Source organism: Cucurbita moschata, unplaced genomic scaffold (genome assembly GCF_002738365.1).
Source record: "Cucurbita moschata cultivar Rifu unplaced genomic scaffold, Cmos_1.0 Cmo_Scf00027, whole genome shotgun sequence".
Lineage (NCBI taxonomy): Eukaryota > Viridiplantae > Streptophyta > Magnoliopsida > Cucurbitales > Cucurbitaceae > Cucurbita > Cucurbita moschata.
The window spans coordinates 2,501-29,972 of record NW_019268543.1 but is presented as its reverse complement, the minus strand read 5'-3'; the positions used below and the strand labels follow the sequence as shown (position 1 = coordinate 29,972).

General features: G+C 42.3%; 5 protein-coding genes, 1 long non-coding RNA gene and 1 pseudogene across 7 annotated transcripts; 4 read left to right on the top strand and 3 right to left on the bottom strand.

The window, feature by feature from the left end:
- Positions 1-182: 182 nt before the first annotated feature.
- Positions 183-2,560, top strand: LOC111462439. The gene is made up of 3 exons (XM_023106000.1): positions 183-1,257; positions 1,354-1,597; positions 1,696-2,560. Exons 1-3 carry the CDS (start codon positions 477-479, stop codon positions 2,417-2,419), a joined length of 1,749 nt encoding a protein of 582 aa, XP_022961768.1. The 5' UTR covers positions 183-476; the 3' UTR covers positions 2,420-2,560.
- Positions 2,561-2,762: 202 nt separating this feature from the next.
- LOC111462441 (dual-specificity RNA methyltransferase RlmN) lies at positions 2,763-5,966 on the top strand. Of its 2 annotated transcripts, XM_023106002.1 has the most exons (9): positions 2,764-3,144; positions 3,277-3,353; positions 3,491-3,593; positions 3,752-3,849; positions 4,028-4,158; positions 4,263-4,371; positions 4,930-5,121; positions 5,214-5,350; positions 5,491-5,966. In XM_023106002.1, the coding sequence occupies exons 1-9, from the start codon at positions 2,937-2,939 to the stop codon at positions 5,777-5,779; spliced, it is 1,344 nt and encodes a 447-aa protein (XP_022961770.1). In that variant the 5' UTR covers positions 2,764-2,936; the 3' UTR covers positions 5,780-5,966. The 2 variants fall into 2 exon arrangements, with proteins under 2 accessions (XP_022961771.1, XP_022961770.1); XM_023106003.1 differs by lacking the exons at positions 4,028-4,158; positions 4,263-4,371 and having other exon boundaries at positions 2,763-3,144.
- Positions 5,967-5,973: 7 nt separating this feature from the next.
- LOC111462442 (equilibrative nucleotide transporter 1) lies at positions 5,974-8,290 on the bottom strand. The gene is made up of 2 exons (XM_023106004.1): positions 7,532-8,290; positions 5,974-6,869 (listed from the first exon to the last, which is right to left on the bottom strand). Exons 1-2 carry the CDS (start codon positions 8,055-8,057, stop codon positions 6,139-6,141), a joined length of 1,257 nt encoding a protein of 418 aa, XP_022961772.1. The 5' UTR covers positions 8,058-8,290; the 3' UTR covers positions 5,974-6,138.
- A 415-nt stretch (positions 8,291-8,705) lies between these two features.
- On the bottom strand, positions 8,706-16,926 carry LOC111462440 (aldehyde dehydrogenase family 2 member B7, mitochondrial-like). The gene is made up of 11 exons (XM_023106001.1): positions 16,755-16,926; positions 16,264-16,398; positions 10,782-10,924; positions 10,560-10,713; positions 10,236-10,465; positions 10,072-10,161; positions 9,798-9,971; positions 9,586-9,723; positions 9,361-9,498; positions 9,225-9,286; positions 8,706-9,141 (listed from the first exon to the last, which is right to left on the bottom strand). The coding sequence occupies exons 1-11, from the start codon at positions 16,822-16,824 to the stop codon at positions 8,868-8,870; spliced, it is 1,608 nt and encodes a 535-aa protein (XP_022961769.1). The 5' UTR covers positions 16,825-16,926; the 3' UTR covers positions 8,706-8,867.
- A 1,769-nt stretch (positions 16,927-18,695) lies between these two features.
- On the top strand, positions 18,696-20,252 carry LOC111462717. Its single transcript, XR_002713779.1, has 2 exons — positions 18,696-19,761; positions 19,847-20,252. It is a non-coding gene; the product is annotated as an uncharacterized LOC111462717 (long non-coding RNA).
- Positions 20,253-21,177: 925 nt separating this feature from the next.
- On the top strand, positions 21,178-25,484 carry LOC111462782 (potassium transporter 6-like). Its single transcript, XM_023106519.1, has 8 exons — positions 21,178-21,607; positions 21,708-22,200; positions 22,306-22,359; positions 22,956-23,216; positions 23,305-23,357; positions 23,582-23,705; positions 23,797-24,051; positions 24,173-25,484. Exons 1-8 carry the CDS (start codon positions 21,569-21,571, stop codon positions 25,252-25,254), a joined length of 2,361 nt encoding a protein of 786 aa, XP_022962287.1. The 5' UTR covers positions 21,178-21,568; the 3' UTR covers positions 25,255-25,484.
- A 75-nt stretch (positions 25,485-25,559) lies between these two features.
- Positions 25,560-27,380, bottom strand: LOC111462783 (annotated as a pseudogene).
- Between the last annotated feature and the right edge of the window lie 92 nt (positions 27,381-27,472).

The window sequence follows — 27,472 nt, the reverse complement described above, 5'->3', positions numbered from 1 at the left end:
AAGCTTTGTTTCATTCCTAAATTTACAGTCTTTTTATTGCCATTGCCAGCTAGATTGTTCACAATATTTACAAAATAGAAGGAATATAAGAAATTAAAGAAATTATTGCCCAATTAATTAACAAAAAAGTGTTCCTTATTAAAAAAAAAAGAGAGAGAGAGAGAGAGAGAAGAATAACAAAAACAAAAGGAAAAGGAAAAAAAGAAAAAAAAGGAAAGGTTCTGAAAATTATTCGAAATTATAATGAGGTGGGTGGGTCCATGTGACCGTTGTGTAACGTTACAAAGTCCGAAATTCAAAAAAGTTGGGCCTTTTTCCTGTGATTGCCTTCCGTTGGCAACGACCACTACCCCCATTTCTTGTCAATGAAAGCAACTGGGAGAAGCCGGAAACATTGAATTGTAACTCAGACGGAAGTAAAAGAATCTGGGAAAGCAAGTGGTTGGTTGTTTCTTGAAGTTCTTTGAAGTTGGAGAATGGCGAGTCTAGCACCGGGAGTTCTGGTGAAGCTTCTTGATGGAATGCATTCGGGGATGAAACCCACGAGCGATCACCGGAGCTCGCTGTTGCAGGTGACGGACATTGTGCCGGCGGATCTAGACGAGAAAAACCTGTGGCCGAAGCATGGATTCTATATCAAGGTGTCGGATTCTTCGCACTCAATCTACGTGAGTCTGCCTTCGGATCAAGACGATTTCGTTCTGAGCAACAAAATGCAGCTAGGTCAATTCATTTACGTGGATAAATTGGAACCCGGGTCGCCCGTCCCAGTGGTGAAGGGCGCGAAACCACTCCCCGGGCGACATCCTCTGGTGGGAACGCCAGAACCGCTAATGGGTTTAAGGGAGAAAGGGGAGAAATGTGATGAAAAGTCAAAGGCGGCAAAGACAAAGGTGTCAGGTCCGAGGCGGGGTTCTTGGGGAACAGGAACAGGGCTGAGCTTGGGAGATGGGTATTCTTCTTCACCCATGATTCTGAAACCCATTCCGCTGGACTTTGAGCAGTGTACGCCCGTGAAGGAGCGTGCAGCTCCCAGCTCCCTGATGATGTCTCCCATGGTGAGGGGCAAGAACGGAATCCGGTCTTCCTTTGGCGGTGGGCTGTTGGCTAAACTCGAAAGCCCTGTTCCTGCTTCTTCACTGCTTAGGAAAAGCTGTGCTGTTCCCTGTGGATCGATGTCCAAATTCCCTAGAAGCAAGAGCGTGTGCGAGCGAGAACCAAGGATTTCACCACCAACTCCCTTCAACTCAGCTGTAGGTACAATACAGTGTTGAACTCTGAAGTTGTCTTTTTGGCCTTGAAACATGTTTTTTTTATTTTTATCATTTTATTGTTTGGACCTCGTTGTTACAGCGAGGAAGAGCGCGACTCCACCCCCAAGGTTGCGAAATCAAAGGACCCCAGCTGCTTCTGCTTCCTCCCCAATGATGAAGAGTTCTGAGTCTGATGATAGCGCCACCACTCTTCCCATGAACTTACCTGGAAAACTCAGTATATTAGGGAAGGAAGCTGTGCAGCAGAGAGATACAGCGCAGAAGAATGCCCTCCAAGCCTTAAGGGGTGCTACTGCCACGGAAGCTTTAGTTAGATCCCTCAGGTACAGCTATACAGCTTAGTGTTAGATGTCTGTGTCAGTTTCGTTTTTCATCACTCGCTCTTGCTCTAAGATGGATATTTTGTTGTATGTAATCGTAGGATGCTTTCTAGGTTGAGTAAATCGGCTAGAGCCGACGCTCCTGCCAACTGTTTCGACAAATTTCTTGAATTCCACCAGCAAATGATGCAGGCAGTGAGTGATATGGTGTCCATTCAAGCCGCCACTGAACTGGCTCAGAACCAGACTTCCAAAAAGCAGCAACAACAGCAGGAACAAGAATCTCCCTCTATACTAAGCGAGATCACACCCAACTCCAATAATCCAGAATCAAGTTTATCCCAAAGAAGGAGTGGGTTGTACAAATCGGTGGCAGCTTGCCCGGAGAGGAGCGAGCAGAAGAAGAGCAACTTTGGGAAGCAGAAAGCAGCAGCATTTGTTGGGAAATTAGGGTTGGGAAGTAGTCGTAGTGGTAGTAGTAGTAGTGGGGAGAATGATGAAAACGAGAAGCCACCAATGGCAATGGCAATGACATCATGGTGTAGGTTGGGCGACACAATCAAACTGGCGAAGCAGATTGAAAGGGAAGCTGGAAAGTGGTTTATGGAGTTCATAGAGAAAGCATTGGAAGCGGGTATGAAGAAGAGCAAGGGAGCGGGAGACGAGGATGTCAGCAAAGTTCCTCAGTCTCTATTACTCAAGCTCATCAACTGGATGGAGGTACAGTGTTGTAACAATAACAAGACGACGGGGGCGGCAGTAGTTCTCCATCCCAGAGCCTCACAAATTGCTCGCAAATTAAGAATCAAGATCAAGAACCCTTGACTATTATTATTCTCAATTTCTCTTTGCTTTGCTTTGCTTGCAGCAACATGAATTCAATTCTTCACTCATTCTCCCCAATAATACTTGTCATTATCTAAATAGATTAAACAGATTTTCGGAATAAGTGAAAAGATTGTGATACCCTAATACCTCATACCCCAATACCTCCATCTCTGCATAATCATTAGTTTAGCCCTTACTAAAACAATTCATAAAAATTCTTTTATTTTGTATATATGGGTAATATTTGTTTAATAAAAGAATATTAATTAATAATATAAAAAATAGGATATGAATGATAATAGTATAAAAATAGGATATAAACTTTACCCATTTAACACTACTGAGAAACGCAGGTTCTTGAAGAGTCGAACACCAACACTCGTTTATCCAGAGCCTCGATCTAGTTAATTTAGCTGTTTCCGTACCTAAAAAATGGGGAAAACCCCCCAAGGGCTCTGAAATACGGTGGAAACTGAAACTACAGCGCGAAGAAGAAGATAGAGGTTGCGTTTGGATGAGACGCCTGTTCTTCCCCAAGCCTTCCATGGCCTCCTCCATCCTTGCCCCATCCCACTTTTATTCCCTTTCTATCCCTTCCGCACGTCTATGTCCTCCGTTGCACCTAATTTCTTTCCTTTCTTCTGCTGGTCGCCGCTTTACGACTGCCTCTTCCGCATCACCTACGCCGTTATTTGCTCTTGACGATTCTTCACCTGATTTCTGTCAGTTCTTGAGTATCTATGCCTGTTTTCTTACATTCTTTTATTTGTTTATTCGACTACTTATCCTTCGATTCTGTACATTTTGTTGCCATTTACATTCGGATGATACTTTTGCGGTCTCTTTTCTCATAGCTATGCCTGAGAAAAAGGAAATCCTGCACACTGATTCCAAGATGCTTCTAAAGGGTCTGTCTTACACTGAACTTGAGGCAAGTCCCTGCTAAACTCTATCTCTTTCTCGTTTGCGCTTATTCGTCTCTCCTTCTTGCGCGCTTATTGAAGAAGACCCTTTGCTCGGATACGCGCATCCTAATTTTTGTTTTTACCCGAACATATACGCTGATAGAAATGGGTTAAAGCTCGAGGATACAGACCTGGTCAAGCTTTAATGCTGTGGAAACGTCTTTATGGGGATAACGTTTGGGCTCATTCCGGCGATGAATTAGAAGGTCTTCTTGCTTTCTCAATTTATTTCGAATACCAGCCTTTCTTTACATTTTAACGCTTTCATTGATAGCAGAACTTTTCCATCATCTGCTTTTCTCTTGTTGTAACTTGGAACTTATCTACTCAATCCAATTAATTTCTCCGTGCTGTCAAATCTTAGGTTTGAACAAAGATTTTAAGAAAATGTTGATTGAAAAAGCTGAATTCAGGGCGCTATCTTTGAGGGAAATTCTCCCTTCATCTGATGGAACGAGGAAGGTGTGTATAGTTGCATTCTAGCAAGTGCTATATTATAATTATTCAATTTTCTTTACTTCTGGTTTCTTTGTGGGTTCTGGCTTCAGTGTACAAAATATCATTATACTTGGCTTTAGTTCTCTGCATTTGTGCTCCCAAGATTCGTCTGATTAATTGCAAAGCTCACAGGATATTACAGATTTTGTTCAATCTGGAAGATGGATTGATAATAGAAACTGTTGTTATACCTTGCGATAGAGGCAGGACTACTGTTTGCGTTTCAAGTCAAGTGGGCTGTGCTATGAACTGTCAATTCTGCTACACTGGCAGGCAAGCTTCAATTCTTCAATTTGATTAGATGCTATGCTTTCCGCATGATCTTAGTTGTAGTAAACAAGAATTTTCAGATTGTTCGTTTTCAATTCATTTTTCAGGATGGGCCTGAAGAGACATCTGACTGCTGCTGAGATAGTAGAACAGGCAGTTTTTGCAAGGCGTTTGCTTACTTGTGACGTAGGGTTAATTACTAATGTTGTGTTTATGGTATGTTTAAGATCTGAAACTATCTAACATACAAGATGGAAAATGAAATATATGGAAAAATTATCTTTTTTTGGAATTTTGCTAATTGTCCAGTTTGTGGTTTATTTACCAACCAAGATTTCGCTATGGGAGCAAATTAGTAGATTTTTAAATCCGAAAGGAGAGAATATGGTTGGTAGTAACACCTTATCAGATGGGTGGTCCTAGTTGGTTTGGCACTCTTACAGGAATAATTCTACCTTCTTTCAATCTGTGCCTGCAATGTTTTTTCATTTAATCATTGTAGACTATTCTAAGCCACAAGTCCTTTATGCATTTAGCTGGAACAAAATTTGCAGGCATTTCTAGCATTCTTAGTTTTCTTTCCTGAAGATTTTTATTGTTTCTTTGTTTTATGTCATATTGAAGATTTATGCTTGGTTTTTTGGGTCTTACTGAATACCTCTTCTTTTTCATTATTTTCATTATTAAAACCTGACATTTATAATGGTTGTCTCAGTGAGAACCATCATCTTTTTCCATGTTTTGATCAGAAGAACTGAAATTGAATGTTATTAGGGAATGGGAGAGCCGCTTCACAACATTGACAATGTCATTAAAGCAGCAAATATAATGGTTGATGAACAAGGCCTTCATTTCAGTCCTCGCAAGGTCACTGTTTCAACCAGTGGACTTGTTCCCCAGCTCAAACGTTTCCTTCATGATTGTAACTGCGCTTTAGCCGTTAGTTTGAATGCAACTACTGATGAGGTACATACTTAACGGTTGACATTACTCTAATGTGCGAAATAAAAAAAATATGAAGAATTCCCTTCTCTCACATGGCAAAATAAACGTTGCAGGTTAGAAATTGGATCATGCCAATTAACCGGAAGTATAAGTTAGGCTTGCTTCTTCAGACTTTACGTGAGGAACTTCGCTGCAAACACAATTACAAGGTTCTTTTTGAATATGTGATGCTTGCTGGGGTTAATGACAGGTTATTACAGCTTCTATGTTTTGGACTTATTCATTGTTTAAACCGGAGCTGTAGATGATGAGTTCATTTTATCAAGTTTATCTTTACAATCATTCTAATCTTTTGTTTTTTGTATTAATCGGTTGTATTGTAACATGCAGCATTGAAGATGCGAAGAGGATTGTTGATCTTGTCCAGGGTATTCCATGCAAGATTAACCTTATTTCATTTAATCCACATTGTGGATCTCAATTTAGACCTACCTGCAAGGAGAAGATGATCGAGTTTCGGAATGTTTTGGCTGCAGCCGGGTTGACTGTTCTCTTGCGACTAAGTAGAGGTGATGACCAGATGGCTGCCTGTGGTCAGTTAGGCAAACCTGGTACAATTCAAGCTCCTTTACTCCGTGTACCGGATCAATTCCAGATGGCAATGAAATTGGCTCCCTAGACCCTACTTTGTTCATTCGACAAGGTGTAGAAACATTCACCCCCAGATTGAGAAAGTCATCCCTCATCTTATCCCACATTTTTTGTCATTCTTCAGTTTCGCTTTTCAACTTGTACCTTATTTTTGGGATAAATTTTGAATTTGGTATTTATAACCAGTGATATGGGCGTGGTGAGTTTGACACTAATTTGCAATGTAGTTGAACTCAAGGACGATGTAGAAGTTGAAAACGTAGGTACTTTTCCAGTGTCTGATACATTGGGCAGAAAAACAAATACTTGATTATAAACAAATTTGAAAGGAGAAACGACGAGGGTGAAACAATCCCGGTTTTGAGATTACACAAATAGAAAATATCACTAGATGATCCAAAACCAAGACAGAACAGAACCGGCCGCCAAACCGGTGACCAAGAACAAAACCATGACGACTCCTGCGGTTTCTGCGTGTTGCAACTGGACAATCTTTGGAGCCAACATCATGAGAACACTTGTCAAATAGCCATTAGTAAGACCCATCAGGCAAGTCAGCACCGTCACTGGAATCTCAGTTCTGAAGACTAGAGGACCGTGAAGACACGCAAAGAAGAGTGGAAAGAACAAGAGTCTCACGGCACATCCACCAATAACAATCTTGGGATTTTGAATAACATGAACTGCAGTGAGGGACTTGCCCACAAGATCGAACACGTTGTAGCCAGTAATAAGGAGAATCGGGTACCAGTCTTTGAGAATGGAAGAATGAACATCCTCAGTAATGTATCCTGGAAATATTGACAAAGTTACTATGTAGATAAGGACAATCCCAAAGCCGTACCACTTGACCCTCTCTACTATCTGCCACAGCGTTGATCTCCATACCATCCCAGTCAGAGGCCCTTTTTCCTCTTCCTCCATGTTTGTAGCTTCTGCCTTCAAGTCCTTGTAATACTTCACCACAGGTAGCTTTTCAACCACATTGTACAATATTGTACATATAACCATCACTACAATGGAAACGACGAAGTAAAGCTTTGCACTTTCTCTCAGCCCACTCGCATCTTGTGGGTATATTGATTTGGTTAGAATCCTCAAGAAAGAAACAAGGACCCCTGCACTCAAGTCAGCCAGCGGTTTAGTACAACCTCCATTAGTTAAGCTAACAGACAAACAATTGCCTTATAAGATTCTTTGTTTACTAGCCCATCTTGACAGACAAAACAATTGATTTCATGTCATGGATCACAAGAAAGGGTAAGCAAGATATATAATTAGGCAACTTTGATAACAGATAGCAGATTCTTGTTACCATAAAAAGAACTAAACCTTCCGGCCACATACGAAATCAAGACCCAGGAGAAGGCATCCAATGGAAGATGATGATTCAAGTAGACTTCTTTGTCTACTAACCTCTCTAAACCTAAACTCTTGAGCAGTTCATCTCATATTCATAGGTCATAACAAAAAGGCAAACGAGATATGTGAATCAAATAGTACACAAGAAAAATGCGCCACAATCTCTTCAAGTAGACGAAGAGAAAGGTCCAAACAATTAGCCTTATGTTTGCTACAAAGATCAGATACAAAATAATAACTAAAGAATGAAGGTAGAAAGTCTAAAACCACATTTATTTATTTTTTTTTTTAAGAAAAAAGCCTCATGAATCGGAAAGTCATGTAGGGTCAACACCCAAAATCTGAATAATAAGAGCAAGCAATTTTAATCTCGACAAACAGCAATTGACATCTTACAATTACCAAAAGAAATCAATACCGGAACCGGCGGTGCCAGCCACGACAGCCTGCATGTACCTCTCCGGCAGCTCACCAGCAGAGCCAATCACCCCACCCTGCACGACGGCATCAGCAGCTCCACACAAGACCACCGATCCGATGGTCACATAGAGCCCCTCGTACAACCCGACCCGGCCCTGAATGTAAACCACGTCCATAACTGGAACCACAAGGAGGGTCAGCACAAAAAGGACCAAACCCAGGTTGATCCTTAAATGTGCGTTAGACTTGTGGGAATACAAGATAATGAAGACGAGGCAAATGAAGGAAACCCCCATGTAAACAACAGCAAAGATGCGATCGACGCTTGCATCTGGGTAGAGATAGGAGAAGTAATCAATAGCCGTGACAAAAGCGTTCCACGGAAGGAGGTAACCAAAGCCCAAGGTAAAGTAGATTATATAGGCCAAATGGAATGAATCTTTGGGAACCTTATTGGGTGTCGCAGCGACGGATGTAGTCTCCAGAAGAGAGGTCGATTCCGACTCTCCATCGGCGAGACCCATCGGAGATTCAAACAGTCCGGATCTAGGTAGGGTGAGATAACGTGGGCGATACTGCAGAATAACTATGAATTGCGAAGTATAGCAATCTGGATATTTTGGGTCAACCTAACAAGATTAGGAATCTAGAACTAAAAAGAGGAGTGATCGGCGCGCTTTAGCTTCTGTCTTTGGCTTTGCATTTGCATTTGGGGAGTGGGGACTCGGCTCGGAGTCCTCAGCCGTGCAGGTATCAAACAACCACCACCCAATTATAATTACGATTCTTATCCTGCCGTGACTCGTCACATTCCATTACCTCCTGATCTCAGCCGTTCGTGTCCAATGGATGAACAGCTGAGATCCTTAGTTGAAATTAGTTTATTCCAACAAAAACTGCCGAGGGATTACTTGCGTTCTCTTGGTTTAGGTAAATATTATTCAATTGCTCTGGCGTCCCCCAAAACCGAAGGCATAATTGTATATTTCCGTTTCATCCGGAAGGCAGCCTTTAGGTTGCCTTAGCAAGTAATCTCCATTTTTATTAGAGAAGGCAATGAGCATAGGCAGCACCCTAACAATTCCATTGGCTACAGTTTATGAATCAATTTCTTAGTTCAAAATCTCCGTTCTGCGAAAGAGAAAGACAAGGAACGAATCAAGAAAGGATGATTATTATACTTATGGAATCTTGATTCTAAATTAGACATAGAAGCAGAAACAAGATTTGTGAAATAATGATTCATTTAGATTAAAACTGGCATACATTTTATTTTATTGGTGCCGATGTGAAGAAAAAGAAGGGGAAAAAGCATGCATGGGGATCCATCCATCCTAAAGCCAAGCAGGGTTTTCCAAAGGAGTGACAACAGCCTTCACTTGCAGGTAATTGCTGAGGCTGTAAATGCCCTTTTCTCGCCCATGTCCGCTCATCTTGTACCCTCCAAAAGGAATTGCAGCATCAAATATATCAAAGCAATTGATCCACACAGAGCCGACTCTCAAAGCACGCGTCAGCCTGTTGGCTGTGTTGATGTTTTGAGTAAACACCCCTGCGGCCAGCCCATAGCGACTAGCATTTGCCCTCCTTATCACCTCCTCGATCTCTCTGCACCACCAAAAAACTGAGTCAACCCTTATTCATCATATTCATTTGGAAGGACTCAAAATTAGAAACTAGTTTTCACTTACTTGTATTTCAAGATTGTCTGTACAGGACCAAAAATCTCCTCCTGTGCAATTGTCATGTCATCCTAAATACACAGAATGATGATGTTAGAAGGAGAATGCTTAAAATATTATAACAAGCTAACAAAAAGATACGGACCTTGACGTTTGAGAAAACTGTTGGCTGGACATAGTAGCCCTTGGAACCGAACCTCTCTCCTCCAGCTTCAAGAGTGGCTCCTCCTTCAATTCCAGATTTTATATATCTCAAAATCTTTTTGAATTGTTCCCCATCCACCTGTGCATCATTTCAGTCACAAACATGTTGGTTGAGTTGGGTCTAAAAGAAAGAAAGAAATACTGGTAACACAACTTGCTCCCTCACCTGAGGACCTTGCTCAATTCCACCTAGGAACGGATCACCAACAACGCGGTTCACAGCCCGTTTCCTTGCTTTTTCAATAAATTCATCATATACTTTTTCATGAACAAAAGTACGAGAACCAGCACAGCAACATTGTCCCTGTAAGAGAACATAATAGTTTTAGTGGAAGATGAATGTGGTTGTGACCATACCATCAATGTTGTTTGACGAACCTGGTTGAAGAAGAGAGCGAAGTGTGCCATCTCCACAGCTTTGTCAACATCAGCATCCTCACATACAATGAAAGGGGATTTTCCTCCAAGCTCCAATGTGACTGGCTTCAGATTGCTTTTTGCAGCTAGTTCAAGTACTACTTTCCCTGTTTCGGTTGATCCAGTAAATGCAAGCTGGGAGAGCAAGAGATTTTTTATTTTTTATTATTATTATTATTTTTTTAGAATAGACCTTCTCAATACAACCAACCATGAGTCTTGTAATAATAACTACCTTATCAACTTCCATATGACTGGCAAGAGCAGCACCAGCGGTGGGTCCATAACCGGAAACAATATTCAGAACGCCCTCAGGTAGTCCAGCCTGCCATTCAAAGATGCAATAGCTAAGCTTGATGTAAAGTAAAGAAAGAAGAGTTTTGATAATTGGGCATCTACCTCATGCAACAGCTTGGCCACATAGAGAGCAGACAAAGGTGTCTGCTCGGCTGTCTTCAGAACAATAGTATTCCCACATGCTAATGCTGGGCCAACCTTCCAAGCAAACATGAGCAGAGGAAAGTTCCATGGAATGATTTGACCTGCAACACCAATAGGTTCGTGCAAGGTCTGCACATTATACGAGCCATCAGCTGGAACAGTGAGTCCGTGAATCTTATCGGCCCATCCTGAGGTAAGCGTAGCGGATGCAGGTCTCATTAACACATTGATTGATAAGTCATGTTGTCCAAAAACTAAGCCCGAAACCTCGACAACACATACCGGCGTAGTATCGAAAGATGCGTACAAACATTGGGACTTCCAGTTTTGCTGACTGTTCGTATGTTTTGCCATTGTCCCAAGTTTCGAGTGCTGCAATTTCCTCAGCATTCTTTTCAACCAAATCAGCAAACCGCAAAATTATCTTTGATCTTTCCTGCAGACGAGTTTTGGATTAGCCTACAGTTTAGTAGTGGGGAAGGAGCAGATATATGATGAGCTCACATAAGCAGTCATCCTAGGCCAAGGCCCTTCATCAAATGCCTTGCGTGCAGCAGAAACTGCAAGATCAACATCTTTGGCGTCACCTTCAGCAACATTCGCAATGACTTCCCCAGTCCTTGGATCTAATGTAGGAAAAGTTTTTCCTGAATTCACAAAAACATAGTACATTTGGATTGACTTTCTAATTACTTAAAAAGTGTTTCTAAGAAGCACTTCAAATGTGGGCTCAAATCAAATCCATGATGGACATGAGAGTGGACTGTTGACTCTGGCAAATCGGATGTCGACGAAAAAATTGGCCGAAGGTTTCTTCGAAGGAAAAATTAGCGGAAGTAAAAGGAGAGAGAGAGAGATTCGCTGGTAATGCTGAAGACTCGATATCTTTATTTTACATCCGTTGAATGGTTTAAATAATAAATCTAATTACAAAAATAGAAAAACTAAATATACAAAAATAGAATAAGTGGACGAAGACTCCGCCACTCTGCCAAAACAATGGCCCCTAGAATCACGCTCCTCCATTCGCGTGAACTCATATGTTTTGACAAACCTAACTAAATAAGGCAGAGCTTTTATTTAACAATCTCCTCCTAAAAGCTGTACCTTATTATTTGAACTCCGATCTTTGAGCGTAGTTCTTCAAATTTCACCCGCGCCAGGGATTTGGTGAAAATGTCTCCAAGTTGTTCCTCTGTTCGGATGAAATCAATTTTGATGAGCCCTCGATCTGCACATTCTCGAATGTAGTGGAATCTGGTTTCTATGTGCTTGCTCCGGTCGTGCAAAACTGGATTTTTGATCAGGGAGATCGTAGCTTTGTTGTCTACGTATAGCATTGGTGAATCGCTTTCTCTCCCGATGAGTTCTTCCATTAGTCGTGCAAGCCAGATCCCTTGAGTTGCTGCCATCGAAGCGGCGATGTATTCTGCTTCGCAGGAAGACAAAGCAACTACCTTCTGTTTTGTTGATTGCCAGCAGATCGCGCCGCCTGAGAGAAAGTAGATCATTCCGCTGGTGCTCTTACGATCATCAACGTCACCGGCCATGTCACTATCGCTGTAGCCGACCAGTTTGAGTTTCTCCTTTTCGCTCCCAGCGCAGTATCTTACGCCCCAGCCTCTGGTTCCGGCTACATAGCGCAGGATGCGCTTGACAGCCACTAGATGCTCCTCCCTAGGTGCTTCCATAAACCTGCTCACATATCCAACAGAATAAGCAAGATCAGGACGAGAGTTTACCAGATAGCGCAGACTCCCGACAATGCTGCGGTAATTGGTGGAGTCGACTGTCGTCGTAGTGCCGGCCTTCCTTAGTTGAAGTCGGGCCTCCATTGGCGTCCTGGTAGGATTACTGTCCACAAGCCCAGTTGTGTCCAGCAGCTTCCTCGCGTATGCACTTTGGCAGATGGAGATGCCGGAAGAGTTCTGTTGCACTTCGATGCCGAGGTAGTAGCTGAGCACACCGAGATCGCTCATCTCGAAGTTTTTCGACATCTCCTTCTTGAACCTTCCGAGGACTCCCACGTCGCCTCCAGTGATTATGAGGTCGTCGACGTACACTCCCACGATCAGTCGCTTTTTGCCGTGGCCGTACGTGTACATGCCATGCTCAGAGGCACAACGTTTGAAATTCAGTGACAGTAGGGTACTGTCGAGCTTCGCGTTCCAGGCTCGTGGGGCTTGTCGAAGCCCGTAGAGTGCTTTGTGCAGGCGCAGTACCTTATTAGGGTTGTCGTTATCCAGGAAGCCAGGTGGTTGTCGAACATAGACGGTCTCCTTCAACTCTCCGTTAAGGAAAGCAGACTTTACGTCCATATGGTGAACCTCCCAAGAGTGATGTGCTGCAATTGCCAGCAGGAAACGAACGGATTCTAACCTTGCTACTGGCGCAAATACCTCTTCGAAATCCACTCCTTGCTTCTGGACGTAGCCCTTCGCCACCAGACGAGCCTTGTGCTTCACAACTTCTCCTTTTTCGTTGCGCTTCAGTTTGAAGACCCATTTGAGCCCTATGGCTCGGTGTCCCGGTGGCATATCCTCCAGACTCCACGTCTGGTTCTCAGTGATGGATGTCATCTCCTCCTGCATTGCCTTCCGCCAGCACGGGTTCTTTTCTGCTTCGGCGAAGGTGTTTGGTTCATCTGCACTGACGGCATGTAGTTCGGCCACTTCCTCGAGCTCGCGCGCTGCTAGTCCAGGTGGTTCACCTCCTCCCACTAGGTCATCCATCCTCCGGTACCTAGCCTCCAGATCAGTATCGTGATCGGCATCCAGCGTCGAATCCGCAGTCCGTGGTGTTGCGAATTCCACTGGTTCAGGTGGTGCACCTGCTGGCGGCGGTGACGTCTCCTGATGCTGGGCTCCTCCTTCTTCAGGCTCGGTGACGAGGTACTCCACCGTGAATTGATTTGGATTACGGTCTGTCTCGATCACGTCATTCCACTGCCAGAAGGTGCTTTCGTCGAAGACGACGTCGCGAGACACGTGAGCTCGCCCCCCCACAGGATCATAGAGTCTGTACGCCTTGCTCCCGGGTTCGTAGCCGATGAAGACGACCTTCAGCCCCCTGGGATCGAGCTTGGCGAGATGAGGACGTGTTACCTTCATGTATGCGACGCAGCCGAACACGCGAAAATGATGTACTGTTGGTTTTTTGTTGTACCAGGCTTCATATGGCGTCTTCCCGTCGAGGCTTCGGGTTGGTGACCGATTGAGGAGATAAACAGCCGTCATTACTGCCTCTCCCCAGAATCTCCCAGGCATCCCGGCCGTCACCAACAATGACCTCGCTGTCCCGACAATGGTCTGATTTCGGCGCTCTACCACTCCGTTCTGTTGGGGGGAGTAGGGCGCCGTTAGGTGCCGTTGTATGCCGATCTCGTCGCAGTACTTATTGAAACTTGCCGAGGTGAATTCTCCGCCTCGGTCTGTGCGCAGCACTCGCATCTTCTTCTCACATTCGGCCTCCGCTCGCGCTTTAATGCGCTTAATCGCCTCTGCCGCCTCACTTTTCGCTTGCAGCAGAGTCAGCCACATGAAGCGGCTTTTGTCATCGACTAACAGGAGGAAGAGACTCTTACCGCCTGGGGTCGCCGGCTTGATGGGCCCGCAAATATCGCCGTGTACAAGCTCCAATGGCTCATCGGCTCGGTAGGCTGTTCGAGACGGAAAGGGTGTGCGCCTCTGTTTGCCTATGAAGCACCCGTCGCACAGCTTGTTCACGCCTTTGATTTCTGGCAAGCCGTGCACCAACTCCTTCTTCTGTAGCTTTTCTAGGGCAGGAAAGTTTAAGTGTCCGTACCTTGCGTGCCACCTCCAAGATACCTCTTCGGTCTTGGCCGAGAGGCTAACGGGTTGGTCTATCTCTAACTCCAGGATGTAAAGACGGTTTGTGGTGCGCCTTGCCTGCGTGAGCAGCCGTCGTTGATTATCGCAGATTTTCAGTAGTCCGCGCTCGATGGAAATGAAGCAGCCTGTCTCATCGAGCTGACCCAGGCTCACAAGGTTAGCCTTGAGCCTCGGGATGAAGTAGACGTCGGTCAGCTTGCGATGCTCGCCTCCCTTACTGACGAACAGGATGGTGCCGCGCCCTTCGATCTCGACGACGGAGCCGTCGCCGAATTTCACCGTCCCACGGATCCCCGAGTCGAGCTCGGAGAACGCAGATCTAGCCCCGGTCATATGGTTTGTTGCCCCTGTGTCAAGGATCCATTGCTGGTGCTCGTGTTGCTCGTCCCTTTCGCCGATCTGAGCGAACACTCGCTCCTCCTCCAGTTGAATTGGCTCCCCAGTTGGTGCCAGCTTTGCTACGCCCAACTGGAGCTCTTTCTTGGGTTCAACATCCCAGTTGGTGCCAGCTTTGCTACGCCCAACTGGAGCTCTTTCTTGGGTTCAACATCGTCGTCGGATTTGGAATCGAAATTGGGGACGCATGCGGTTACCATGAAGAGAGCTGGCTCGTCCTCCTCGGATTGAGCCACATGGGCCTGGGCCTTTTCGGCCTTCTCCTTATTCCTCAGCTTGCTCCAGCAATTTCTGCTCAGGTGTCCTCTCTTCCCACAGTTCGAGCATTGGATCGGCCGGTCGACTCCTTCTTTTGATTCCCATCTTTCCCGCGCGTGCGCCCGTGGGACATCCATGGCTTCTTACCGCCTTTGCGGCTGGAGGAGGACCCGTTGCTCTCGCCGGTGTTGTCGCGGAGCTTTAGGCGTGCAAGCCATTCCTCCTCCGTGAGGAGTAGACGGCCCTCCTTGTCAACAGCTGAAGTGATATTCTTCTTCCGCTGCTCGACGTTACGTAGTCTTCCGGTCACCTCTTCCACTGTTAGGTCGTTCACGTCAAGCAATGTCTCGATTGAAATCGCGACTTGCTCGAGGTGATCGGGAACGACCTGCAACATCTTCTTCACGATTTCTGTCTCGCTGATGCCACCACCGAGGGTGGTGATGCTGTTGGCGAGCCCCGTGATCCGCATTGAAAAATCATCGACGGATTCGCCGTCCTTAAAGCGAATCTCCGAGAGCTCCTTCCGAAGTTGCTCGATGTTGGATTCCCGCACTCGCTGTACACCGACCCGACGGGATTTGATTCCCTCCCAGGCCGATTGTGCGGTGCGCTTGGTGGAAAGAGAAGCCAGCATCTCTGGGGGCACAGATCGTAATATGGCGGCGAACGCCAGCCGATCCTCCCGGTACTCGATTGTTTCTCCTTCCTCTGGCTCGACAGCGTGCCATAACCCTTGCGCCTGTAGGTTAACGCGCATCAACAAGGCCCACTCGTTGTAGTTGGACCTTGTCAACATCGGGTACTGAACGACGGCGGTCGTTGTCTCTCTGATCACTCGCTCAACAACTACTCGACGCCCGTCATCACGATGTCGGCCACGGCCTCTTCGTGGTGGTGATGGAGATGCCGGCACTTGGCGGCGTGGAGGAGTGAGCGAGCCTGCTTGAGATGGGCCCCACGATGTATTTATTTTTGCGCTTTGCATTTTCTTCTACTCGAACCTAAGACCTGTGTGTTATTAGGTCGACGCTCTAACCACTTGAGCTATTCAACTTGATTGTTGATAGGTTGGCTCTTCTGTGATGGTATACTACCGATCGCTTCAACCAGGCTCTGATACCACTTGTTGACTCTGGCAAATCGGATGTCGACGAAAAAATTGGCCGAAGGTTTCTTCGAAGGAAAAATTAGCGGAAGTAAAAGGAGAGAGAGAGAGATTCGCTGGTAATGCTGAAGACTCGATATCTTTATTTTACATCCGTTGAATGGTTTAAATAATAAATCTAATTACAAAAATAGAAAAACTAAATATACAAAAATAGAATAAGTGGACGAAGACTCCGCCACTCTGCCAAAACAATGGCCCCTAGAATCACGCTCCTCCATTCGCGTGAACTCATATGTTTTGACAAACCTAACTAAATAAGGCAGAGCTTTTATTTAACATGGACAAATTTCAATGATTTGAGAAACTGTACCTGAGATTGAATCCAGAAACTGTCCGTTGATTAATAGCTGGGTGTAATTCACTTTCACGGATGGAGTAATCGGGGTTTCAACAGCAGCCGAAGTGCTATATTTGCCAGTTGTTGTGCCTCCCGAAGGCCTCCTCCCTGATCAAACAGAGTTCCAATCAGTTAACAGTTAAGGATCTATAAAAAGCAGGATTAGAAGAATGATCCAAAATAACAGAGGGGCATAAAAACAACATTCAAAACTGCAACTTTTCTCTTATCATAACATGCCCACTCATCACATCCGCACACAAAGGAAGGAGATACAGCTCTACCCGATCCCTTGATTCGCTTCACGGACTTGTCAAAGATGAAAATTTTCATACGCTTTATTTGTTTATTTTTTTCCTTTAATCGATCGATCTCTCTGTTTGCGGATTAGAAAAACTGGAAAGATTTACCAAAAAAAGCTTAAAATTAAACATGATGACCGATTGTTTCAGTGTTTGTGTTACCTTTGGAAAGGAGAGCAGGCGAAGAAGCAAGGGAACGAGATAAGAGCGAGGATAGCCTCCGACCCGCCATGACCTGACCGTGAAGAATCACCAAAAAAAATCTTTCCTTTTGAAATAGTTACCCAATGAGAAAGCTCGGGGAGTGGGTGTTGAATGATTGCTTTTGCACTGTTTTTTTTTTTTTTTTGGCCGAATATATATATATATATATATAGTGTTTAAATATGATAAGCTTTAGTATTGACTCCCGACTTTACGTATTAGATCGACAATTCAAAATGAATGGTTGTGTATATTAAAATAAAATATAACTGGCAGCGCTTTCGCATTTTCCCAAAAAAGGAAGGAAAAGGGGAAAGAAAAGGAAAAATCTTAAAGTCTCCCATTTGATCGGTCGAAGAAACGTGAGGCATTCAGTCTGTGTGATCATGCGGTTGGAGGAGAATGGAAATGACAGCACACCACTGATGGAATGCCCACCAACCCAATGGAATCCAGATTTAGGAAGATACGCTCAAATATTAAATTTTGGGAATTCAATTACAAAGAGGTGAGAATGGAGGGAGCTAAAAATAGAAGAAGGGGTAAGAAGCTTAATCTGAAAACGGATCTTAAATCTTTCAAAACGTCACGCTACAGTTGGAAACGTGTAACGGTCAAATCCGGCGCCGCGCATACGTTGTGAAGTCAACTTTCATGGCCACCGCCGTTGAAGTTGACGTATTTGGTTTCGATGCTTTTCACCCCCTACGTTACATTTACGCTCGATTCGGAGCTTTCTATGTTCATTTCCACTCCTCTCAGCCTCCTTCATCCTCATTCTCAAATTCACCTTACTTTTACTCACATATTTAATTTCTTTGATTCATGTTTAATCTCTCTTAATTATACTCTTCTCTCCTTATTAACCCCCAACCACTGTAAAAAAAAATAAAAAATAAAAAAAAATAAAAAATTCTACTACAATTCTATCAAAATTTCATACCACCGGGACAGTTACAAATTAGAAAATGAACCCAATGTGGCCTGGTGGGTTTGCATTCACTTCTGCTCTCTCTGCTTTCGAACCCGTAGTGTCTTTGCTTTGCTTCAAATTATTCTTCTGGAGTGTTTTACGTGGGGATAGGAAGATGCAGTTTATTAGTTATTTAAATGCACCAGCGTATACTTAGATCAGTATTCTAAGGCCAAATGTATATTTTCCGCTTGTTTCTATCACTTGGTTATCTGTTTATAATATTACTTGCGTTCATAAAATTTATGTTTTTCTATTTTTTCGTTTGATTTGGTTGCTAATAATTGTATCATAGGTTCAGCCAAAATTGTCAATATGTTTAGCCTGAAATAATACTGTCCCTTTAGAAATGTTATTCGTCCCTTTAGAAATGTTGGTGTGAGATTCCACGTTGGTGGGAGAGGGGAACGAAACATTCTTAAGGGTATGGAAACCTCTCCCTAGTATGAGCATTTTAAAAACTTTGAGAACAACCTTGAAAGGGAAAGTCCAAAGAAGACAATATCTACTAGCGGTGGGCACAAATAGTATCAGAGCTAGACATCGGATGGTGTACCAGCGAGGATGCTGGCACCAAGGGAAGTGGATTGTGATATCTGATTGGAGAGGGGAACAAAACATTCTTACAATGGTATGGAAACATTTCGCTGTAGCGTTTTAAAAACTTTTAGAAAAAGTCCGAAAGAGAAAGCCCAAAAAGGACAATATCTGCGGGTGGTGGGGTAGGCTTAACCCGCCTGGATTGAATAGATGGGGTGTATTCCAAAATTTGTAATTTGCTAATGGTTTTGTCCGTAGCTGAGGACAGGTCCACAGCTTAATTTGCATTTTCTTTTTGTCAGTTCACCTAAGTAGTTTGGATTGTCCTCTCTCTTGGGCGGTGGCTGATGTTCTTATTGGCCCTTCTTTGATGTGTATTGAATATTTATTGAATTGGGCACGCTTTTTATATCTCTCTGTGAATTTCTCAGCTTGCTTAGTTGATGCTGATGTAATTTAATTCAACATTCATTTAGATCTATTGCCAACAATCAAATTTCAGGGTAGTTAGTAAATGGAGAACAAAATAGTTGAGAAGACCCCTTCTTGTGTTTTTTCGTTGAAGTGACATGAGTTCATATGAACATTGTTAAAATTGGTATTTCACTCTTTAGTTCAACATTCATTTAGATCTATTGCCATTCTCAATTTGCATGCGATTATCACATTCTTGCACACTCTCTATTGCTGGCTGTGGCTTCAAATTCAAATGTGGAGCCTAGAAGTAAGAAATCCTGTGATATTTTCTTGGCCTGTAATAGATCTGTCTTACGGTGGTTATGGATGTGTTCTTCCATCCTCTATTCAAACTTCAAAGAGGGGGAGTTTTGTGGAAGTCAATTTTTTGGGTAACTTTATGGGACATCTAGCTCAAGAGGAGTTGCATACATCTTTGGGATACATCTTTGAGATGGAAGGTCTAACAAGTATCTTAGTTAAAACAAATGTGGGTCTTCATTATAATCTTTCCTGCAAAATAAACAGGACAAATATGGTGTGAACTTGTCCATGGTGTTCCTCCTTAAAGAAAATGCTGTTTTTCCCCCTTAGCTGTATATCCACGTGTCACACTTCATATTGGCGATGGTAGTCAGCTATGCTTAGTTTTTTCTCCCTAGCCATGGACTTCTGCTTGGATTCTTCTTGCTTTTAAACGTTTACAGGAGTTGCATTTTTGAAGGCTGTCCCGAAGGGACTTATGATGCTATTCTAGTGGATTCTTCTGATCCCATAGGTAAACCATCTGCCTGAGGGTATCTTTTCAAGTTGTAATTTTTGAGTGCATCTTCAGGTCCTGCACAACAGCTTTTTGAGAAGCCATCCATCTTTGAATCGGTAGCCAGAGCTCTAGGACCAGGAGGCGTTGTGTGTGCACTCAGGCAGAGTACATGGCTTCAGATGCACGTTATTGGAGACATAGTGGCAAACTGTCGCCAAGTATTCAAAGGCTCGGTAAATTATGCATGGACTACAGTTCCAACATATATCCTGGGCAAGCATTTCCAGATGATTATTAACTACTCTTTTCTGCTTATAGAGATAAGATGTGATCATCATATCTGGCTGCAACGTTTCCACAACTTTTGGCAAGAAGGTGTTGTTGATTCAATAGCAAAATGAGGATTGGTTTGGGTCTTCATTTTCAACCAAATGTCTTGTCTACCAACACATTTTACCACCACTAGAATTAGGCGTTTTATTAATTTCTCCGCCAGAACCAGACGACACCCTAGACAAGCTTAAGAGAAATCTATCTCAAGGGCCTCCAGTTTTGATTTGCACCTTTTGTATAAACTTTACCAATATCAAGAATTATTAAGATAATACGTGAAAAAATAACTGTGGCCTAAAAAACGAAGGTCATCGTCACCCAGCACGCCAAATCTTTGTATATATTATTACACAAATACATAACACAGGAATAAAATATGGCTTCGACTTCAGTGTTGTCTGGTTCTAATATTTGTTTATGCATTTCAACAGCACAAACTTTAATATAAAAATAAGGAAAGGGCACGCCATTGCATGAGAATATATATATTATGTTATATGAAGTGGATAAGCTTTGATATATTATAATGGTGGGTTTCCATGTCACAAGCCATACCATATATGACACTTGTCATTGATGATCAGGATTAACGAAGACGGAATTTTATTTTAAGGAATCAATGTCCGCAACACAATACAAAAACCAACCACCTCACTTTAAAAACAAGAATAAAAAATAAAACCCATATGAGATCCACGTCAAAAAATTAGTTCACCAAATCAACATTAATAATATGCTTGTCTATTGAACTCATAAGATATAAATTTAGAGGAAAGTGAATTACCTCCTGGGGAAGTTAGTTTAGTACAATAATTCTATGTGTTTGAGAGAACATAAATTTATCTGTACGTACAGACAATCAATAGATTACAAAAATTTAGTTAATCAAAAGCTTCTTCCTCTCAACATTGCTTAGCATAACAACAAAATTAAATCAACATTATTGGGGTTTTGTCGAGTTCCTCGATGAGAATTGTTGGTGAGAAATGTGTGTGAGAGAGAGGTTTGATGGAGAGAGGAGGAAGAAGAAAGAAGATGAGGGAAAAGCTTAGTCAACTTTGTTCAAAATTCAAACTACGGATATGACTACTAATATTATGAATCCATCTATACATATGTGTTCCCTTTTTTTGAACTAAAAAAAGAATAGAAAAAATGTGATTCTTTAATTAATACACTAATTCCTATTGTAAAGATTGAAGCTTGAAATGAGTAATTATGTTCTCTCCTACTGTCAAAAACATAATTACTCAATCAATCGTATAATAAAGATTATTTATTAGATATGAGTTTAGTTGATCTCACAAGAATTTGGAAGTTACGTCAGCTTCCATCCACTCAATTCGCTCGCTCCAATTCCCATTAGAAGGTTTCCAGAATTCATAGCAGTCGGGCCAACTTCTTAGGGACCTCAAAACTTGATTACCCTCGCTCTAAAACCTCTAAACCATCCTCCCGCTGTGTCTTTTCGTGTTTGCCTTTTCTGCCTTGTCTGAATTCGTGGTGGTTCACCTGCTTTTCTATTTTCAATTAAAACCACGTTTATTATCTCATCTCTTTTCCAAACATTTTCCCCTTCTTTTTAAATAATTCTCTCTCCATATTGATTGATATTCACGTTCCTTGCTGCATTCGCCTAACTTCTTATCTCAACAATTCGGTATTCTCTCCAACCATGGTCTTGTTCAAATTTTGAGCCCTCTGCTTATGGATCTGGAAACTGGGGTTTATCCCAAGTATGCTAAGGTGAGCTAAAAATCTCTCAACTCTGCATTAATTCCTAATCTCCACAGTTTCTGAATGAGAATCCATCTTAGTTTCTAATTTACCCTCCCTTTAATTGCAGAAGGATTCATGGAAGACAGTTCTGACTCTAGCTTTTCAGAGTCTTGGGGTCGTCTATGGTGATTTAAGCACCTCACCTCTATACGTGTATAGGAACACTTTTGCTGAAGAAGACATTGAACACTCGAAGACCAACGAAGAGATTTACGGCGTTTTGTCATTCATTTTCTGGACCCTTACCATTGTCCCTTTGCTCAAATATGTATTTATTGTGCTCAAAGCAGACGATAATGGCGAGGGAGGGACTTTTGCTCTCTACTCATTGTTGTGTCGACACGCCCGAGTCGGCTGGTTGCCCAATGTTCAAGCGGCAGACGAGGAGCTGGCTGAGTACAAGAAAGAAACCATAATTTTGCCACCCAAAAAAAGCTTTGCATCTAAGCTGAAATCCACGTTAGAATCGCATAAGGTATTGCAGACACTTCTGCTCATTCTGGCTTTGATCGGGACGTGTATGGTAATTGGCGACGGCATCTTAACGCCTGCTATTTCTGGTATTTATGGCATTCCCTTTCTTGGTTGTGAGTTTAAGAAACAAACAAACAAACGACATAGGGTATTTGTTTGTAACTAATTGGTCTTGTTTTGGACTGTCATAGTTTTTTCTGCTGTCTCTGGACTGGAGTTCACGATGTCAAAACAGCATCATAAATGTAAGATTTAAAACCTTGCTCCATTTTTCTATCATCATCACTTTGTTTGCCATTGAACCAGTGGTTGAATGTGTTATAGTATTAATGTAATTAATTTTACCATAATCCATCTGCTCAAGCTTTTGGTTTGATTGGTGTTTAACATGATATTAGAGCTTTGAACCCTCGCTAATATTGATTTTCACTTGCTGGCCTTTTATACATTTCTAAGCTCACAAGAGAGGGGGAATGTTAAAATCTTGATATAATTAAATTTGTTAAAACACAACAGCTTTAAAACTTTGAGTTTATTGGCGATTTAACAGAAAGATGGTGACGAATTTCGCTCTGTTGGATTCATCTCTGACAAAGTAAAAGCTTGTAGATTTTACAGTGTATTTGATTTTGAATTCCAATATATCCTGAAGGTTTCCTTCTTTTGGAAAATTTTGTTAATGCCTGAAGTACCTACTGTTGAAGGGTCACTAGTAGATACATGTATGTAGTGACCCTTCAACACCTACTGCAGCCGTGCATCTATAAAATGTTATTCGAAGTTCATTAGAACATGCTTGATCCAGGCAAGAGTTCCTTTTCAAACGTTGATATTATCGCAGATGTTGAAGTTCCAGCTGCGTGCATCATACTCATAGGCTTGTTCGCCCTTCAACATTATGGAACGCACAGGGTTGGGTTCTTGTTTGCTCCTATAGTTACAACATGGCTTCTGTGCATTAGCGCAATTGGTTTATACAACATCATTCACTGGAATCCTCATGTTTATCAAGCACTTTCTCCTTATCATATGTTCCTATTCTTGAAGAAAACAAGGAGAGGAGGTTGGATGTCACTAGGAGGGATTCTACTTTGTATAACTGGTAACCAATGGTGATACAATTTTTGAAATTCATCCTTTCAGAGGCAGAATGTTCCGTTAGTTTATGAAATGTTGTTTGACTCTTCCAGGTTCAGAAGCCATGTTTGCTGATCTTGGACACTTTTCACAATCATCCATCCAGGTAACTGGGTATCTCTGGTTTGGTTTCAGATTTTGAAGAATCATACGTATTGGCGTTTGGTTTTAAAATGAATCCTGATTGAGATCTATATTGGTCTTGTTTGAAAAAAAAGAAATATTCTCGTAATGACAATATCCGCGCAAGTTCATCTTCAATCTGTATGTAATCTGTTCGTGTAAATCTCTGATCTGAAGAAGCTTCCTTTGTCAAATAATTTGTGACAGATTGCATTTAGCTTTATGGTGTATCCATCTTTGGTTTTAGCTTATATGGGGCAGGCTGCGTATCTATCTCAACATCATTCGATACCAAATGATTATCGAATTGGATTCTATATATCTGTTCCAGGTACTTTTAGTTACTTTACATGATATTTATGTAATATGGTTGCTTCCAGCTGATCTGATCTGATCTTAGGTGCTTCTTATTTATTGTCCAGAGAAGTTACGTTGGCCTGTTCTAGTAATTGCCATCCTTGCTGCTGTAGTAGGAAGCCAGGCCATCATCACTGGAACTTTCTCGATTATTAAGCAATGCTCTGCTTTGAATTGCTTCCCCAGAGTCAAAATAGTTCATACATCATCTAAAATTCATGGTCAAATTTATATCCCTGAGATTAATTGGATCCTGATGCTTTTATGCTTAGCCGTTACAATTGGTTTCAGAGATACAAAACGTTTGGGTAATGCATCAGGTATGAAACCACAATTAATGATTGCTGGGTGTTGTCTCTTCTTGGAGATACACTTGGTTCCATGATTTTAAGGCTAAATGAGCGTGCTGGTTTTATATATTTATTTGTTTCGGTTAAACAGGCTTGGCAGTAATCACGGTGATGTTGGTGACGACCTGTTTAATGTCGTTGGTCATTGTGATTTGCTGGCACCAGAGTGTTGTCCTAGCAATTTGCTTTGTGGTCTTCTTTGGGTCAATTGAAGCCATGTATTTTTCAGCTTCTCTCATTAAGTTTCTAGAAGGAGCATGGGTTCCCATTGTGCTTGCCGTGGTCTTCATGATTATTATGTATGTGTGGCACTATGGAACGCTGAAGAAGTATGAATTTGATTTTCAAAATAAGGTCTCAATGAATTGGTTGCTTAGTGTGGGATCCAGTCTAGGTATTGTCCGAGTCCGCGGGATTGGCATTGTGCACACTGAACTTGTCTCAGGGCTTCCAGCAATGTTTTCACACTTCGTGACCAACCTTCCTGCGTTCCACCAGGTGGTGGTTTTTCTTTGCATCAAGTCTGTTCCAGTCCCACATGTTAAACCTGAAGAGCGGTTCCTAGTTGGTCGAATTGGAGCTCGTGAGTACAGGTTGTACAGGTGCGTTGTGCGATATGGATACAGAGATGTGCACAAGGATGACACCGAGTTTGAAAAAGATCTTGTATGTAGTATAGCTGAGTTTATAAGATCACAGAAGGTGGAATCCAGTGGTTGCAATGCTAATGCAGAGGATGATATTTGGAAGGAAAATGAGAGAATGACAGTAGTTGGAATGTGCTGTACGCATAGAGACGGAATTCAACTGCAAGAGGATGATGATGAAGAGTTGGGGGAGACGTCTGAGCATAGGGAAATAATGTCACCACGACGTCGGAATCGTATCGTCCGGGCACCCAGGAAAAGGGTGAGGTTTATTGTGCCGGAGAGTCCAAAAGTTGAGGCAACAGCAATGGAGGAACTGCAGGAGTTGATGGAAGCAAGGGAAGCAGGAGTTGCTTACATATTGGGTCAGGCGCATACTAAAGCAAAGCAGGGATCCAGCATGCTACGAAAGCTTATAATTAATTATGGGTATGAATTGTTAAGGAGGAATAGCAGGGGACCCAGTTACCCCCTCAATTTACCTCATGCGTCTACTCTTGAGGTAGGAATGTTGTACCATCTCTGAAAACCCACACCCACCTAAAATCTCTATTAATTGTACATCTTGTATCATCTTACTCACTAAATCTTTACACTTGTATATACCTTGTTTGAGTTTTCAATCTCGTCCTTTCCAACTACCATTTAATTCTTATGTTGCCCCACCCAACGATACTTCATAAGAACCCGACCATTCTCAAATAAATGTACATTATCTTGTAGATTGTAAATAAATATTTAAGAAGAAAGTGTTTAGAAATATTTTACCCTTGCCTTAGGCTCAAAGTGATTTAAGAGAATTGTTTTAGATAAAGAACAAGTCCTATCGTGTCAGAACCTATTATAATTATTTTTCTAGTATATATTTGAATGGAGATTTAACAACTTTTCCCGTTTCAAATCTCTTTTCCAAAGCTGCACAGGGGAAAAATGGTGGGTAATGTCAACAATGTAAATAGAACTATAGACATGCATGCATGTCATAGCAGCTAAAATTCTTGATTTTGACAATGATAGCGATAAGGCGGCGAGATGGAAGTGCTGGTCTCATCCACATATAACTCTTGGTCAATCTCTTCCTTGGCCACCTTTTCCATGGATATGGACTGTAATTGCCTCTTTTGTAGTGGCAGTGGTGACTGTGAGCTGAGCGGCAGCGGCAGCGGCAAAGGCACCACCGAAGGTAGCTTTGAAAGGAGAGCCTCAAGGCTGCTCATGGAGGGAGTTACTCTGATCAATTGATGGTTCAAGTACGAGTGGCCATCGTAAAGCTCATATCCAGGGTTTGCTCCTCCTCTTCCAGAGAATTGCCATATATCTGGCTCGCCAAACCCATCGACCAGCTTGATAGGACATACCGACGACGAAGACGACGGATGTGGCAAAAGCACACCCGGAATCCTTTCTATATAGTGGAATTTCTTTCTTAAAAATACCACACAGCTCAAATCTTCAACCACCTTTAATATATAGTGAACAGGAAAGTAAGTACATATATGTTACTAACAAATTAGAATCAAACTGGCAATCATTAATTTTTATCCCTCAAATTGTGTAAATATATAATTTATAAGTAGAGAGAGAACCTTGTGAATAGCTCCTAATTGAACAACTCCTTCCCGAACCGCTATAAGAGCTATGGTCTGCAACACAATGGGTTTAATTAGCAAGACCAATTAAGGGTGTCAGAAATATTAGATCTAACGAACCTCCTGGTTTGGTCAACTATACCTTTATGCCCGACTGAAACTGCGCCTCCCAAGTTCTAGGTTGCTGTAAAATCATGCATGATTCTTTTAATTACTTGAAGAGGCACAAAATGGGAAATTAATAAACAACACAACAACAGAGATGGTTAATTAAAATAATTAGTACTATGTCAGCTGAGTTGTTATTGTGCCACGACGACGACGACAACAAGCTTATTTCTTGATCATTTGGTTCACTTTAAATCCACTTATGACTATGATCGGCCGCGACTTTTCCGATTAAACTGTGAATGGTAAAAGAATTAGAAGAAATTGATTGAATTGGTTTGAATTTGTTACAACAACTTACCCTTCTCCGTAACTATAGATCTCATGCGACATCTTAAAGAAGAGCTCTGGTTGAAGTCCCTGACAATTGGCAATATAGCTGGCTGACGATGAAGTGGCGGCGAAGTTGCAGAAACCATCTTCCCAGACTAGTATCCTGCCATTTCTCAACGTTTAGACATATAATTAAAAATTAAGTGCGCACATAAACTGCAGTGTGTACCAGTTTCTTCTGTTCCCTCTTGATCTGTCATAACCGCCTTGAGCATCCCATCTGCTATGAACACCAATGCAAGTAATGCATTTTATTATAGTAATTAGGATACTAAAAGTGGAAGCCATTGATTTTGGGCTTACTTGGGTGGAGGGTAATTTCTTGGCAGTATCCTCCAAAACACCGCATAAACCCACTGAGAGTTTTCATGGACGCACAGACTTCTCAACGTATGTTGAAGAAGATGACTCACAGCTAATGGGCTTACAACATGTTCTTCCATCACACTTCCAAACCTTAATTACTCTCTTTCTCTCTCTCATAGACAGCAAAAATCAAACAACCCAACCTCCTTTATATAACCAAATCTCTCTCTCTCTCTCTCTCTCTCTCATAGAAACTCACACACACACACACACAAAACAAATGAATTATTAGATTATACTGTATAATAGTCTTTATTGATTTCCAACATTCGTATCCCCCTCTATCTA

Coding starts and splice junctions, on each gene's coding strand:
- LOC111462439 (XM_023106000.1), top strand. CDS start 477: ATGGCGAGTCTAGCACCGGGAGTTCTGGTGAAGCTTCTTGATGGAATG. Junction 1,258..1,353: donor TCCCTTCAACTCAGCTGTAG/GTACAATACAGT, acceptor TCGTTGTTACAG/CGAGGAAGAGCGCGACTCCA. Junction 1,598..1,695: donor GCTTTAGTTAGATCCCTCAG/GTACAGCTATAC, acceptor ATGTAATCGTAG/GATGCTTTCTAGGTTGAGTA.
- LOC111462441 (XM_023106002.1), top strand. CDS start 2,937: ATGAGACGCCTGTTCTTCCCCAAGCCTTCCATGGCCTCCTCCATCCTT. Junction 3,145..3,276: donor CGATTCTTCACCTGATTTCT/GTCAGTTCTTGA, acceptor CTTTTCTCATAG/CTATGCCTGAGAAAAAGGAA. Junction 3,850..4,027: donor CATCTGATGGAACGAGGAAG/GTGTGTATAGTT, acceptor AGGATATTACAG/ATTTTGTTCAATCTGGAAGA.
- LOC111462442 (XM_023106004.1), bottom strand. CDS start 8,057: ATGGGTCTCGCCGATGGAGAGTCGGAATCGACCTCTCTTCTGGAGACT. Junction 6,870..7,531: donor GGCTGGCACCGCCGGTTCCG/GTATTGATTTCT, acceptor ACTTGAGTGCAG/GGGTCCTTGTTTCTTTCTTG.
- LOC111462440 (XM_023106001.1), bottom strand. CDS start 16,824: ATGGCGGGTCGGAGGCTATCCTCGCTCTTATCTCGTTCCCTTGCTTCT. Junction 16,399..16,754: donor GCCTGCTCTCCTTTCCAAAG/GTAACACAAACA, acceptor CTGTTTGATCAG/GGAGGAGGCCTTCGGGAGGC. Junction 9,972..10,071: donor GTCATATGGAAGTTGATAAG/GTAGTTATTATT, acceptor TTGCTCTCCCAG/CTTGCATTTACTGGATCAAC.
- LOC111462782 (XM_023106519.1), top strand. CDS start 21,569: ATGGATCTGGAAACTGGGGTTTATCCCAAGTATGCTAAG. Junction 22,201..22,305: donor CTTAACGCCTGCTATTTCTG/GTATTTATGGCA, acceptor GGACTGTCATAG/TTTTTTCTGCTGTCTCTGGA. Junction 23,358..23,581: donor TTTCACAATCATCCATCCAG/GTAACTGGGTAT, acceptor AATTTGTGACAG/ATTGCATTTAGCTTTATGGT.